Source organism: Cajanus cajan, chromosome 10 (genome assembly GCF_000230855.2).
Source record: "Cajanus cajan strain Asha chromosome 10, NIPB_CcT2T_4, whole genome shotgun sequence".
NCBI lineage: Eukaryota > Viridiplantae > Streptophyta > Magnoliopsida > Fabales > Fabaceae > Cajanus > Cajanus cajan.
The window spans coordinates 15,393,880-15,409,942 of NC_138526.1; the positions used below are offsets into that span (position 1 = coordinate 15,393,880).

The 16,063-nt window shown below is 33.6% G+C and overlaps 1 protein-coding gene across 2 annotated transcripts; it reads right to left on the reverse strand.

The window, feature by feature from the left end:
- Nucleotides 1-6: 6 nt before the first annotated feature.
- On the reverse strand, nt 7-15,830 carry THO1 (nuclear matrix protein-like protein). 2 transcript variants are annotated; one of them, XM_020384268.3, is made up of 22 exons: nt 15,747-15,830; nt 15,570-15,619; nt 15,091-15,174; nt 13,776-13,850; nt 11,929-12,022; nt 10,856-11,001; nt 10,171-10,242; nt 8,912-8,984; nt 8,744-8,809; nt 8,585-8,631; nt 7,962-8,033; nt 7,722-7,847; nt 7,527-7,592; nt 7,390-7,431; nt 6,227-6,343; nt 5,999-6,081; nt 5,040-5,106; nt 4,007-4,078; nt 3,783-3,833; nt 1,044-1,103; nt 816-965; nt 7-641 (listed from the first exon to the last, which is right to left on the reverse strand). In XM_020384268.3, the coding sequence occupies exons 2-22, from the start codon at nt 15,570-15,572 to the stop codon at nt 399-401; spliced, it is 1,809 nt and encodes a 602-aa protein (XP_020239857.1). In that variant the 5' UTR covers nt 15,573-15,619; nt 15,747-15,830; the 3' UTR covers nt 7-398. The 2 variants fall into 2 exon arrangements, with proteins under 2 accessions (XP_020239857.1, XP_020239858.1); XM_020384269.3 differs by having other exon boundaries at nt 15,751-15,821.
- Nucleotides 15,831-16,063: the final 233 nt, after the last annotated feature.

Below are 16,063 nucleotides of genomic sequence, written 5' to 3' on the forward strand. Positions count from 1 at the left end.
ATAAAATAAAAGAAATTACTATTTTATATTTATCCAAACACACTATTAATTTCTCACTTTCCACACTTCACCTTAAATCCATGTTTATTATTCACGTTACACAATCTAGTGAATCTAGCGTTTGACATTAATAAAATCAGTTTCAAGTTTTGATTGCAGGGAAAGCACGTTTTGGAAAAACTCGGATTCAGTATATTTCATTCTTTTCCATCTAAGTACAATTATGCCTGTAGTTCATGAAGAGAACCAATTTCAAATGACATTCATACCAAAAGTCCAGATAATTTCCTTCCTGTGATCAGATAATTAGAAGAGAAAGTGGCTTTAACTTGACCTGGTGATGAATATTGCAGCTATCTCTGTCAACAATAACATGATGCTGGCATTCACTCTGCATGTCAACCCTCAGCTAAGTCAACATCTGCATCTGTCTCTCCATCTATGATTCCTGCCTCAACTTCGGCATCTGCTTCCAATTGGCCTGCTTCCTGACCAACATCAGTGTCTGGGCTGTGCTTCTGAAGTTCATCAGGTGTCAGGGTTCCACCTTGAGTACCAGCAACAGTGGCGGCATCAAACTCCATAGCTGTTGCTGTGCTATCTGTTCTAATGCCATCGATCTCAGTCGCAGTTGCAGCAATCTATTTTTTCACAACAGAAAAAAAATGACAACATGAAATAGAGTGAATATATTCATGGAATCCGTTTAGGCATTAGATTCATTATTACAGATGCTAAATAAAGAGAACTGCAAAATCTCTTGAGCTGATGTAATTAAAAATGAAAAATGGAAAGTTGGATCTGAATCAAGAAACCTGATTTTCCTCAACTTGATGGGCAGTGCCTTTTGCTTCTTCCTTTTTACTACGTTTAGCTCTGTCATTTGGTTTAGCTTGGTATTTAGATCGGACATCAGGTGGCAAAAGTTCTAGTGGGACAACCCCTTCAATGCCATGATCAGTAAACTGCAACCAAAATATATAATTTACGTTGAACCTAAAAAACGAAGCAGAACAAATTGCAGAATAAAAAACTCATGATACCTTAGAAAATCCCTCCAAGTCTTGTCGTGCTGAAAGCCGAAGACCTTTCCAACAATAAACCTGAATTGACAAGAAAGATATATAAAGTTTTCATGTTGAAAACTAATCATCAGACAATAAGCTTCCACCACAATTTGGAGGATTTCTTTTGGTAAACTTTAAATTCTATTCTATGGAAAGATGCTACATAAGCAGAGATTTTGGGACTTAAGTTGCAGCCAAATGCCCATATATTTTTTTAATGAAATTGTTTCTCTTCAGACTTGCTAAAGGATAAGAATGGTGTCGTTGTGCGTCTTATGATAAGCTTAGGGTGTTTCACAAGGTTGTCTACACTCTTTAATAGTTGTGAAGAGTAAGTGGACAGCTGTTTTTAATTCATGTTCTGTTTCTGCATTGGCTTTGTTTTATTGTTTTTCTCCTATTTATTTGCAACTTTTCTTTGCTCAAATAAAATTTATTGTGCTGTCAAAAAAACAAAATTATTCTACAATTTTTTTTCATTATACTTAACATGTTAATTTTTTTCTCTTAGCTGTATATATTTAAAACTAAAAGGTCAACAAATTATGAGATAAAGATATAGTCAGTGATGATCTACTGCTTAATGACATTTGTAACAAGTTTGGTTTATATGACATGGTTAGGAACCAACAGCAGGCTTCATTAGAAAAGCCATTACGGGTCAACACTCGAATGCCCAAGAAATTGGGACCCTTAGCCCTTAGTGTAAGTGGGGAATATTAATAAATAATGGAGAGTTAGTTATGGACAGAGAGTACCGAGGTCTGATACATGTAGCAAGTAGAGAGAATAGGGGGGCACGTTTATGACATTTGTTAGTTGTTGGGAGCCTAAAGGATATTCTCTGGCTTGGGAGCCCTTGCTCTTTTGTATTTTCTTTCTAATTGTCATTGAGAAATACACAGATATACCGCATACAAACTCATTCTTATTTCTATAGAAGTCTTTATCACATATATGCTCCAATTTGAAAGGGAATGTTAAATATATGATTTGATATAATTAGGGAAGCTTATATTATGAAAATTAGGGATTCTACTCATTATTACTCATTATCTTTTATTTTCATATTTCCTTATTTTGTATCCTTATTGATTATAAATAGAAGATTACATGTGTGGTAACAAACACACAATTTCTACAAAACCAACTTGTAAGGTAATGATTATTCCTCACTAATAAATACTAGTACGGCCATACCACTAGTTGATGTGAGATTTCCAACAACTAAAATTACAAATCTCAGCAATATAACTAAACAGAAGAATGAATATGACTTGTGTAAACAATTTACAATTGGGTCCTAGTTGCTTCACTGATGGAAATTTGAAGATATTTTGATGTTACTAGAAGAAAGCATAATGATTTTCTAAATTGTCCATTTGGAGGCTAAACCATTGGTTACTCAACTGATTCAGTCGACTTTTAAAAAGCTTTAGCTCCTCCCTTAATCACAGATAAATGGAGGCAAAGGTCAAGATCGTGGTTTGGATTTTGTGATATTTTTTTATAGGATCAATCCTCATCATACCCAATAGCTTTCGTGAGATCAGGGTAGGATCATAGAGCAAGATCATAAAAGTGGTGGGTAAAGGTAGCCCCACCAAGACTATAAAGTTTTGTTTGGCACTATCCATGAAATCACATTTACAAAGAATACAAGTATGGAGTTGAAAAGTATGTCTTTAAGGGCACAAAGGAAGGAAGAGAGATGAAAGAAAAATAAGTGATAAACCGATATTAACTGAGACGTATATTACAATGCGTTGATGTGCTCGTGAAACCTAGAGCACTAACTCTTATATTAATCATAATCCTAACTAATTAGGGAAAGATCATGATAAGATAAGGAAATACGTAAATTAATCCTAGGAGATAATGAGCAAGGGTGAAAATTATATATATATATATATATATATATATTATATACACACATAAAGAGTAGATATTTTAAGATATTTCCATATATTCTAAAAATGGCTTGCTACCGGTTAGACCAACTCCAACTTGATGATGACAAAGAAAACAACATTGCACCTGACTTTGCATACAACTGCTAAACAAGAACCAAGTAACAGAAATTAAGGGGAGGGAAGCTCAAAACCAAAGTCAGATATAGATCACACAGAAGATTTTGCCCATGTCAGGTTATTTCTAGTGAAATTGAAGCTTGGTAGAGCTGGTAAACCTCATTTCACACCTTAATTTATGAAAAATGTTTTGACGTATGGTATGCTTTGGGTCAAATTAAAAGTTCTTTAATTGACAGACAAGGTCAAAAGGCAGTGCTCTAAGAAATTACATCTCATCAGTTAGATAAGTGGATGATGACAAATTTCCTTCTCTGCCCGGCATTTCGTCCTTTCTCATATCCATCACCTTATGGCAACTACAGACAACACAGACCCTGGACCTGGAGCATTAGGTAGCAGCCAAGCACATGTTCCCTTAAATGAATTTTTGGGACAGGTTTATATTTTTGGCTGGCTTCGCCATTCAGTCCAGAGCTGTTCAACTATCAAGGGAGTTTCCATCTCTGAAATGAAGAGAGAATAGGCAGCCTAGCTACATTATTATTTTTTCCTTGTTCTTTAGCATTGTTTCATTATAAGGTTTTTGATGATACCTAATTCTCAAATTTCATCACATTTCTTTCTTTTCTCTTAAATAAAACCTCATTTTCATCAAAAAAAGAACATTTAAGCCGAGGATTACCCTGTTATTCTTGTGATGATATTCAGCTTCTATTCCAGCAGAGGGATCCATCTGAATTTAAAAAAATGCAAATAATTTTGATATTCAGTAAAACAGGGAGTAAATAAAACTAAACGCCAAATAATGGAGAAAATTCAGAATAACCAGTCCTCAAATGTTAAACAGGTAATGGAGGTAGGAAGGGACAATCAATATGCTCATTGCAGAAGAACAAGGAAGCTTACATCTTCAGCCAAGGGTTTCCAGTACTCCATAATTGAAGGTGTTTGAACACGTTGAGGATCAGTTAAAGCATTCTGGTAATTCAAAAAATTGAGTGTAAATTGATAATCTAAAAATGTCAATCCATATAAATGACAACCATAATGGAATAAAGAAATGTTTTTCAACCACCACAAACAAACACTAAATAAAAAATGTTTTTTAACCACCAAAACAAACTAAGTATAACATAATGCAAAGACAATGTATAGAAAAAAAATTACTTTGCTCTACGTGCATCATCATTAGTGACATCATGAATCATGATAATTGATAATGGAGACAAGAATGGCCTTTCTAATATAATCAAAATCAATTAAAAAATTGAAAAGTTTATTATGCATGAACCAACCAATATGCCACTCCTTTATTATTTTCCTTCAAGGGCTACAGATAACGAGGCAAAGTGGGAACTTAAGTCAACTATTGGATTTGGACTGAACGCCCAAAGAAACATATGGTCTGAATATTTCATTCCAGAAAGCAGCAGAAGATCACAAGGGAAGAAATTGTTTGCCGAGTTGGCAAATCAGTTAGGGGGATAGTGGGAATATTTGGAGAATGAGGGGGTGTGAGGTAATGAGACATGCAGCATGCTAAGGAAATTGTTATTAGTATTTTGACCAAAACAGCATTATCTGAGGAGCCAGAGGCTCTGGTCGTGTCCTTGTAAGAACTTTGGCTCAGCTCTTTTGAATTGAATAACACTAACACTGTTTTCTGTTATTGGTGTCCTTGTCCTATTACTGCTGTCAGTTACATTTGACTTGAATGAGTTATCAATTTATCATTAGAAAAGGGGAAATATCTAGACATATTATGATGGGTTTGACTGAACAATCACAATACCACAGCAGTTTCACGTTAGGTACAGAATATCACGTCAATATATACTCATATTCATAACCCTTGTGTTCAGCATCCACAATCACTAACTTCTACATTAAGGCCTTGCATGTTGAGAACTAGCCACAGCTTCTGTAAAGAGTAACTTACCGGATTTTGATCTGCCCATTTCCACAACTGAGACAGCTCTTTATTACCCAATCTCCATCTTGGCCTACTGAAAATCACAAGATAATATAAGCATTGTAAAAAAAATCAGTATAAATTAGTAGAATAATAATAATTTAATAATAAAGAAATCTACAATGGCCTGTGGCCAGATGCTTTGTTTTCTAAATAAAAAAGAACCTCAAATGCCTATCATTTTAGTCTAGTTGTATCCTGTCCACATGTAACTTCAACCCAAAACTAGTTGTATCATTTTTTAGCTTACATAAATTTTACCTCAAAGTTACCTATTTTTTTTTAATTGAATACATACATTTCCTCTATTTTCTACCCTTTAAATCTTCAAATAAGTTCATTCCTAAACACCACATCAAACATTGATGGATGTGTTTTACCCCAGCCCAAAAACTGTTATAGACTTCTGTTGTAAATAAAAATATCTTAGGAGATTTGATATGATATTTACTTATTTCTTTTATATTTATTTTAAATTTCACCTCAAAGTTACCTAATTTTTTTAATTGAACACATACATTCCCTCTATTTTCTACCTTTTAAATCTTCAAATATGTTCATTCCTAAACACCACATTAAACATTGATAGATGTGTTTTACCCCAGCCCACAAACTGTTATGGACTTCATTCAGTAAACTAGCAACATTGAAACAGTGCCATCAATTGTGGGAGTGTAAATTGGATGTACCACCAACCCAAAGTGAGTTTCAATTAATCAAAAATAAACTTCCACAATTGAAACTAACATATGATTGGCTACTTAGAGCAACATGCATTTATAAATAACAAGTATTTCAATTCAGAATTGACCTTAAAGAAAATGATGAATTAATTTTTCTCATCTTCCTGAAGTTTCTGACATTTCTAGTGCTATAATCAAGACCCACTATCAAGTTACAAACATTTTGTCAGTCAACAAGCATACCGCTTCTTGGACCCATCTGGTAATGCTTTGTTCTCTACAGGTTGTTTTTCATATGGGAGGCAGCCATCACGTTTCCACCACACCTAAAAAATACAGAATAGGATTATATTTTGCTAAATACTAAAAAAGTAAAAATAACCTTAACATTTAATGATAAATAGCAACCACATGTTTACAAACAAGAAAGCAAGAGAACACAGGGAGGAAGAGTTTAAGGAAGATGCTCACCCAATTCTTTTCACGTTCCAATATATGCTCAATTTTGTGTAGAAACTCTGCTCCTTTTGGTGGTGTCAATTCAAGAAGCTTTTTAACACGTTCCTCACATGATGTAATCTCTTCTTTCTGAATTAAAAAAAGGAAATATGCAGTCCAAGGTTGCATTAAAAAATGCCACCTCAATCAAAACAGCAGTTTCTATCCATATATTTCTTAGGAGATAAGCAGTCTTGAAATAAAAAAGCTATAATAAGGTTCGTCCTTCCATAAAGACCAATTCGTGTTTCCACAAATGCCAGGAAAGAAAAAGAAAAATAACCAAAGAACAGATGTTTGACAAACAACTTGATATCTAATAACATGAAGGAGGATACTAAGTTACTAACGTCAAAACACTCTTGCCTTATGGTAACCCAAGCATACTGAATCTCAATACTGCTACTATTAAAATAAACTACTTGTTGAATGTAAAAATTTAAATGGAAAATTAATAAGAACAAGAAACCCTGGGTATATAAACCATAAAGAGAGGATGAACATAAACTCAGTGTGCTTAATCTAGGTCAATTACATATTCCATGTAATGATTCCAATAAGATTTTACTTTGTTATCCTTCCTTTCACGTTCTAAGGCAATCACATCATTCAAGTTTTAAAATGCTAGTACAACAAAGAGACAATGAAGGGAGTTTCTGATGCCTATTGCATCCACAAACAGTTATAGATAAAAAATATGCAGAGGGATTAGATTTCTCTTTTCAGCTTAATATATTTCTCTTTTCTTACTTTATTTTTTAGTATACTTGCATAGCAAAAGAGAATTCCTATGCCCTTGTTTTCTGATTTTTCTTGAATTCCATCAAAATTCTTGATGAAAGACTCCTTATCTTAAAATAAAAAAGAATAACTATGAAATGTATTGCCAGTAGGATTCTAGCAAGTAGGGACACACCTTCAATCATAAAAGCAAGAAAAAATCCAACACAATCTGTTTTATAGGAGTAGTTCGAGAGAAACAGTAGAGATCATTCCAAGCAAGGCACTAATAGCAAATGGTGAGCACGTAGAAAGACAAGTAGAGGGGCTTTGACAGCCAAAAGTAGACACATACTTATGAAGTCAATTTAGAATATATAGCATAATTTAAAGAGTTGAAGGTAGGCAGCACTGACCACATTATCAGATGGCAAATCCTTGTCACCTTTTCCTGGGGCCTAAAAAAAGCAAATGATGTTGAAGCCATCACCGAATCTATATTGTGTAAAATATACTTTACATAAGAACTAATCATTTAAAAAAAAAATATTACCTTCAAGTAATCAAACAAAATAAGACACTGCACAAGAACATGACGTCGAAAACTAGGATCCTTTAACTATTAGGAATTCCACCAACAAAATGAAACAAAAACAGAGGGGATCTTGAGTCACGACATCAACATCTTAACTGAAAATTCAACATGAATTTTTAGTAGTAAGCACCAAGACTTGAACAAACTGCTTACCTCTAGACCCATTAGCTTGCTGCTTGTAAGATATTTTATACTAAAATTAACTGCCTCTTCCTCCAAATTATTAGCATCTCCTTCTTCGTCACTTAAAGGTTGCGCTTCAAATGTATTTAATACAACCTTTTATCCAACAAAAGTTCCGATGTAAAAAGGCAAATACTACAGCAATTTCATATTTGAGAAAAAAAAATGCATGCAGACAAACAGACAAGAAACTATGAAATAAAGGATTACCGACAAACTGGAGGTGAATTTCTGCCACTTTGCTGGAGCATGATTTATGGAAGTAGGGTTGGAGAAATATTCCTGCATTAATTAAAATAAGACTGATCAAATATGGTTGTTTAATTTATATTCTTATTTAAAGAAAAGCAGTCAAAATGGTATACTCTGGCTTTAATATGAGAACCATTCGTTAGAAACCTTGCCATTCAAAATCACATCAGAAGACAATGTATGTCATCCACTAGTTTAATTTCTTAAAAATAGATCACGCTATCAATTTCATAATTGTCTAAAAAGTTATCAGTCTTTCCCAAAGAAATAACCATATTGTCAGTTTCATCTAGAAACAAGGACCATCCATGGATTTCAGATTTTGTCTAGCTGAGATCATATGATAAATATGATATTGTCTAGACAAAATCTGAAATTGATGCATTAGAAAGAAGGAAGTCCTAAATGCAGTTCCTCATTTGATGAACTAGTTGTATTTATGATAAGATCATATGATAAATATGATATTGCAAAGCAAGTCAAATAATTAGTGTCAAATAGCAAGACAGGCCTGAACCCAAGAAAATGGAAGAGAACTCTTTTCCAACCTCAAAAACTAAAATTTCAGTGAGAAGACCTACCTGCAGACCCCAAAAAGTCTGATAAAAATTGAAATCAATACATATGCCTGGAAAGTGAGGACAAAAATTATTAGCTGGTATCAAAAAATACACCTTGTATAATAAGAACATAGTAAGAATGGTAATTAGATAAAGCCAAGATAATAAGTAAGGATGTACCTTCCAAGGGTTCTTTTTCATATTTTGTTTCGTTTGATGTGTTAAAAACTCCTTTGATATTTAAGGCTGCAAATGTTTACCAAAAAAAAATCAAAATGACAAGGGATTCCAGGACTCGAGAAAATGAAATCGAAACCAAATGCAAAGATAGGCTTCACACAATTATACCTGATCGCTCTGATAAAGGAAAGAAATGAGCTAGAAACATCAGAATTCTTCCACAAAAGACCACATCATTTGCCTATAATGTCAAAAAACAACAGATCGAAGTATGGATGTCATTAAAAGGAAACTCAAATAAAGAGATTTCTTCAAACAGAAATATGGATCCTCTGCAATCCCGAGTTAAACAATACTCATTCAATACTTTTGCTACAAGAATGGAACAAAGGATGTTGATATTTGTTTGTTAACTTCAAAATTTTCAAGCAAAAGAACCTTGAACAAGTCAATGCCTCCACCATCCAGGAAGCAGAAAACATAAAGCATATCATTTGCTTCCCTTTAACTCAAATACAGGAAACAATTCAAATCATTGTGACAAAATGACTTGGTTCACTGATTATGCAAAATATCGTAGCTTAAAAGGAGTGGAAGCATGAATTTTATCAAATAGCAAGGAAGCTGGAGAAAAAAAAAAAAAAAAAAGGAACCAGGGAAACTAAGCTCCATGTGAGCAGACTTTACTTTCAACACGGGTTTAAATCCCACTGGAAGCACTTAATGGCTGGGATGCTTACAAATGATGGCATGAATTATAACCAATTCATCATTGTATGACTCATTGATAATAACAAAACAAAATGTCTCCCAAATGATTCTTCAGTGTAAGAAAATCCACCACTGGTATGATCCTCAGTGGGGTTGCCAGAATGATCATAGACAGGAAGAAATACATCTTTAAGTACCAAACAAGTCTAAAAGCAGGAAATAGAAGCAGGCACTAGAATAGGGTCAACAGCAGCCACACAATTCAAACTACAATGGAACCCAAAACATTTCACAGTAGGTGAGAAAGAAAATTAAAAAAAGTTCAAGGACTTAATCTTAATTGATATTATTTGTAAAGTGTAACTGATAATCAGCCTACTTTTGCCTATCTCCTTTGTTCGTCTGCATGTACTACTAATGCAATCCATGCATCAGTTCACGTCATTCAAAATTCTCCAGTAAATATAGTGATTATAAACTCTGTCTAAAGTCTATAAAAATGTCATGAAATAAAAATTGGATCATTTTTAGATGATAATGCATGCAAATGTCCTTGTTTATCCCCAAACGAGCCGACAATACATGCCACTATTCACTCCCACATACACAGATATGAACAAAAAAAGGAAAGCAGGAAAATAGGAGATAAAAAGAGCACTCAAAGTTGAAACATAAATCTAAAAGAAGCAGAAATAATAAACTCGTACTAAATCTACCTTTGACAGCCGGCGAAGAAGCTGATTGCAGGTTCTCAGCATGACAAGTTTTCCTCGAGCAAAAAGTTCTTGCTGTATGTCATGCAAATACATAAGTTCCAGAGAAATACAGGTCATGATAAGTTACTCATGCAAGAAATAATTTCTTATAATAGTGAATTATAGGCCTAACTCAACCTGGTACTAATGCAAGAAATAATTTCTTATAATAGTGAGTAATGGGCCTAATTCAATCCTATGAAATTAGTTTGTAAGGTAAGTAACTTATATACTCTTTAATTATCTTATCTCTAGTAGATATGAAACTTGGATTTTTTCCAATACACCCTCTCACATCTAACACTATTAGACTTGGTACGTAAATAAATGATAAGTGACCCTTTTTAATGATTTAGATAAGCAAGACTTGGGTTTTTCTCAAACACCCGCTCACGCCTAATACTATTGAGCTTGGTACATGTATCAAATGGTGGATGACCCTTTTAGAATCGATCTAAATAGAGCTGATACCATCTTAGAATAGCAAGTTACGAACCTAACTCAACCTTACTAAATCGACTTGTAAGATAAGGGTTGTCTCCACTTATATACTCTTTGATTGCCTTATCTCTAGTGAATGTGAGACTGAGTTTTTCCCAATATAATTAAATAGACAAACACAGCTAAAAACAACTGAGTAATATACCTTGCCTAATATATCTTGTTTACTCTCTATATAACCAAAAATATCTTTGCAGTTTTTCATTGTAGACATTTCTGTCAGGTCTTCCAACAGCTGAAAAATCATACCACCTTCGATGTGTTCTTTCTCACAAAGATATAGCACAATATCTGAAAAGTGAAAGCCATATAGGCGAGAAACATAGGAGTTTACAATGAAGATGTAGCTAAAACTCATTAAAGCATTCCTAAATGAACAAAAAAATATGTGAATGTATAAGTTAATGACCATAATAAAATCCACAAAACATAGATTTTCAATATTTTAGCATATAAGAATCTCCAAATAGATTCCCTCAGCTGTCACACAGTCACACTAACTAACTAAAAAAGACTTTTCTAACTAACTGTACACGTGTTAACTGTTCACTAGCAAAATGAAACAAATTTTGTCTCCATTTAAGGTCAAAATGATGACATAGTCCTGCCCTGCCTTTAAAATCGATATCATCTCCAATTCAATAAAAATACTTAAAAACTGTAAACAAATACAATTATAATATAAGGCTGGCATTAGCACAAAGGAAATAATTGTGAATATCAATTTGATATGGACCACACGGTTATAAAGGATTTCAATAACACAAGACATTACCATGGAAAACATTTAATGCCATGTTCCAGATGGCAAATTACCACTCTGCACAGAATCAGAATAACTACTTGAATAAACAATCAAACAAATTGTGTTCCTTATTTTTTTCTCATTATTATCAGGAAATCCATTTAATATTGTTGAAATATGTGTTTGGCAATAGTTTAGTCCTAAATTTTACATGTACTCTTATGTGTACACGTAACACATCAAATAATTTGCTTACTCCTGTTTTTTCTTTCCTGGTTTTTGGCCATAGTTTCCACATTTATTTTTCTTTGTTATCTTTCCTTTCACAAGATTTATGTTGTATATACACTTCATTACAATTTCCTACAAATGCTCCAGTAAAATAATCCTTGTAGGAGAATAAAATATACACTACATCAAATTTTATCAAAATTATAAGAACAAATGAATGATAAATGAAATGGTGCACTGACCAAGAAGGCGAGGGATGTGGCCTTGGGTAGTTTCACTAGAATCAATCGATTGACCAAATTGCATTATTTTCTCCCCAGACTGTACTGCTGCTGACTGAAGCCAAGCAAAATAATTCAGAATTTCAGATCAGAAATATGTGTGAAACATAGAAAGGAAAAAATAAAAAAATAAAAAAACAGAAGCAGCAGCATTAGATGGCCAATATCTGAAATTGTGTTTCTTAAAACACTCTTTTAGTTTAGAGTCCACTTTATATAAGTCAGTGAAGCGTTTACATAACACTCCATACTGTACCAATCAATTACATTTGCATGAGAGAAAGAGTGACAAGAAAATACTTGGACCAGTTTTTGCTGAAACTTTTTACTGGTTTTTGTAAAAACTGCCAAAGTTTTGAGGCAATGTGCAATATTTGCTACAGTTCAGTACATACTGCATATGGTGTAGCATTAGTGCATAATTCACATTTTAAGGATATATATTCTGATAAGCAGTTGCTATGTGAATATATTACGCATTTTTTTACATGTCGTATAAAGCACATTATCTTTTTAAAGGAGTTTTCTTTACAAATATGTTGAAGGTTGGATAGCTTCACTGCATTGATGTCCATTGTTCCTCAGAAATTCTAACAACACATTCTAACACTTTATTATCAATGTACTCTCTTATACACTCTTTTCAACACTACTTACTTTAGGATAAAATCCAAGGTATTGCTAGCACTCTTCTTGTTCCTTAATATAAGCTCTTTTATTTTCTTATTTTAAGCCCTGTGTAATATTCCTATCTTCTGCATGACAATTTTCTTTTATAAAGAAAAAAAAATAGGTAGAAATAAAAAAGAAAATGGCCCATGTTGGTCATTGGTTTGTTTCTTGGTTATTACTGTGAGAAACTCGAGGAAAGTTAAGTGTCTTCAGAATTTGTTGATGGTTTATAGATTTTAATTTTTTTCATGTTAATGTCATGGTGCAACTGGTATAACTCAGTCTGCAAATGCAACAAGCACAGGCTTGACCAAATGAATCCTGATTTGCTAGCTTTATTGATGTTACTTTTATTTGGGTTTTTTATTTTGTAACATGTTGAAATCCTAGTACACTTCTAGTGTGAGTGTTTGCGTAAAGAATACAGTATAATCATACGGAAAGCTTTTTGACATTAAGTGAGTAGTTACTGTAGTTTAACAAAGTATAGGTTTAAGTGTCATTAGGTATTAATAGTATTAGTACAATACAAATATGGGATTAAGGACAGTGTTGTGTCTCATAAACAGCCCAAGTAATTAATGAGTTTTAATAATCTCTCAGTCTAAATGTCCTGTTTTTTCCATTACTCACTTCCTTGAACTCTTGTCTTCATACAAGCATGATACTTAGTACTTCTTGTGCACTTGATTATTGGAATAAAATTCCAGTTGTAAAATTGAAATTAAATTAAATTGCAGTTCTGTAAATATCAAGCATAAAAAAATACCATATGAAAAAAAAAACAAAAAAATTTACAATTTATGTACAGCAGGAACATTCTCATTAGTATTTTAAAAGGGGGGAAAATTGTAGAACTAGATTGTTATTATATATTCAACAAGCACATACAAAATAAACGACCAATCTATGTAGAGGAGAAACAGTAACGGAGAACAAAAATTCGTTTATTTACATCAAGTTTTCGCGGAGCTCATTCAAGACTTACTCGAACTATTACTCAACAGAAAATTAAAGCTTTGGTTTCAGCTCATCGGGATAGAGATAGGAAAAAAAGAGATTTTCGTGGTTTATGGATTAGTCGAATAAATGCAGTAATTCGAGAGAATCCAAAAGTATATTATATTTAGACATACCACAAACTCCTGAAGCAGCATCCGTAGAATATTTTCTAGGAACTGGTTCTCATCTTGGGCCAATTTTGTTTGTTTCTGTTACACAAGTCAATTAAATTAACCACAGTTGTTAACAAATAAACAAAATCACATGAAAACCACAAGAAAGGGAACCTCATGCTACCATTAATGCAAACATCATGGAAATGGATCATGGATCAACAATGTAAGTCAAAAGATAAACATATTTCTTATTCACAACTAAAGCTGTGGATAATTGGATATCATATAACACAAAATCCTTCTGCAATCACACAATGGTTAAGAGTGCACTATGCACAGCTATTGTGCTGTCACAGCACCTCTTGGGATGACCCCGCTCCTTGGAAGTTGGAAATGAGTCACATTGCACATGTCTGTGACAGTTAGAGAGGCATGATTCACAGCTGCTATTGTGGCAGTTTACAGCCTTGGCAGCTGCAATTTTTGAATATGGGGATGAAGACTGTTTTGCCCCTGATTGAGTGTTGTTTCAAGCTTTGGGGTGAAATTGCAAAATCAGATATTTAGTTGACTTTTACGATTGCCCTAACATTCGTTCAGGCACCCCTGCAAGTGCAAGCCCTAGCCTCTCCAGAGCATTTACTCCATCAGTTTCCAGCACTACTCACCATCATGCTCCACCATGCAGCACTTTTCAGGCCAATTTACAGCATGTCCAGGCTCTGTTCTCACTGGTTTAAGATCAATCTCTTTTCCAACCAGTTTTCTGGTAATTTCATCACTGTTGTGGCCTACCCACTACCATTTCAACTTTGTATCTACTTCTTTCTTACCTGTAATGTCTTCAATCACTCTAAAAGTTGAAACAACAACTTTTCTTTAATTTTAGGTTTCTCAGCATATATACATGTGTAGCATAAATCTATGTTTTATGTTTCGGATTCAAAACACAAGTCATCCTGCTATCTGCTGTCTTGCTAGCTAGTGTTTTTGGGGTCGGCTGCACCACACAACTATTTGGGATTGACTACTATGAATCAACAGTTCCTCCACTCTCTTTATACAATGCCTTAAATACAAATTTCTTCATTTTTTGCATCATTCAGATATCGCCCAACCCAGCCACCACCACCACTCCCAGAAAAAACCCAAAGTAAAATCAGATTAACAGACACAATAAATCCTAAATTTCTAATAACCACCATCACCACGTTACTCTTGCTCATAATAGAAAGCTAAAATCATTATTGGATCTGGAATTTTACAAACTAGTCCCACAGTGCCCATTACAATGCACAGGACAAGAGTTAAAATTTCAAATGAGTGCACATACCTGAGGCTTAATTACTTCTTGAACAGTCCTCAAAGCAAAACTTTCAGGTGGTCCGGGTTGTATTATGGCCCTTTTAAATACCTCCTGAAAACAACAAAAGAAAACAGAAAAGACACAACCAATGAAACTGAAACAAATGATAAGCAACAGGGGGAAAATAAAAACCCGACTATGATAAAATAAATACATAAAAATACATGAAATTGCAGTTCCATCATAAAAGCTTGTCCAGCTTTCTACAAGAAGATCTAATAAACAAATAATCTAGTTGCAATACACAGTCCAGCAACTACATAAAATAAACAAATACACAGAACAACATTAAACCCATATAAACGATTGGGTATAACGGATTGGCCACGCCCTGAAAAAACCAAACCCACCGAACACAAAAATGGTGCACCGGGTTGATTTTTAACCATAAAAAATTGAACTTTTGTGACAACGTGCCACAGGAAAAAGTGAAGAAGGAAGCTTACCATGATGAAATTTGAACACAAATCCCTCTTTTCTTGTTGAACCGCCAAGCCTTCAGTAATAATTAGAAAAAGAAAAAAAAAACAAATTATAGGAGCACAACACCCCAATTGTGATTCTGCAGGAAAATAAAATGAAAGAAAAATGGGGAAATCGAAGAGGAAGGTGGAGGCACTCACTCACATTCAGAGTTGAAGTGAGAGTGAAGGTGGGTTGAACTTTTTGAACACAAGCCTGACAAGTGAGAAGTGCAGATACACACACTTTATATACGTTAAGAAATTTCAAGTAATCTGGAATATTTATTTCAACTATTTAAAAAAATAAAATATATCATATGGGAAAATTAATTAATTACAACATAAAAACAACGAATTATAATATAATCACGGTCTTTTTTAACAATCAATTCCATATATTCAACACGACTAACTACGACACATAGTGTTCAGGTATTTTAAGAGTTTTCCTTTAAAGAAAAAGTTTTTAGGTAATT

Excerpts from the sequence above, each read along its gene's own strand:
- THO1 (XM_020384268.3), bottom strand. Across the intron at positions 8,034-8,584 it reads AGACTTTTTGGGGTCTGCAG|GAATATTTCTCCAACCCTAC; the intron begins GTAGGTCTTCTC and ends TAATTAATGCAG. Across the intron at positions 6,082-6,226 it reads TGGAACGTGAAAAGAATTGG|GTGTGGTGGAAACGTGATGG; the intron begins GTGAGCATCTTC and ends TGTATTTTTTAG.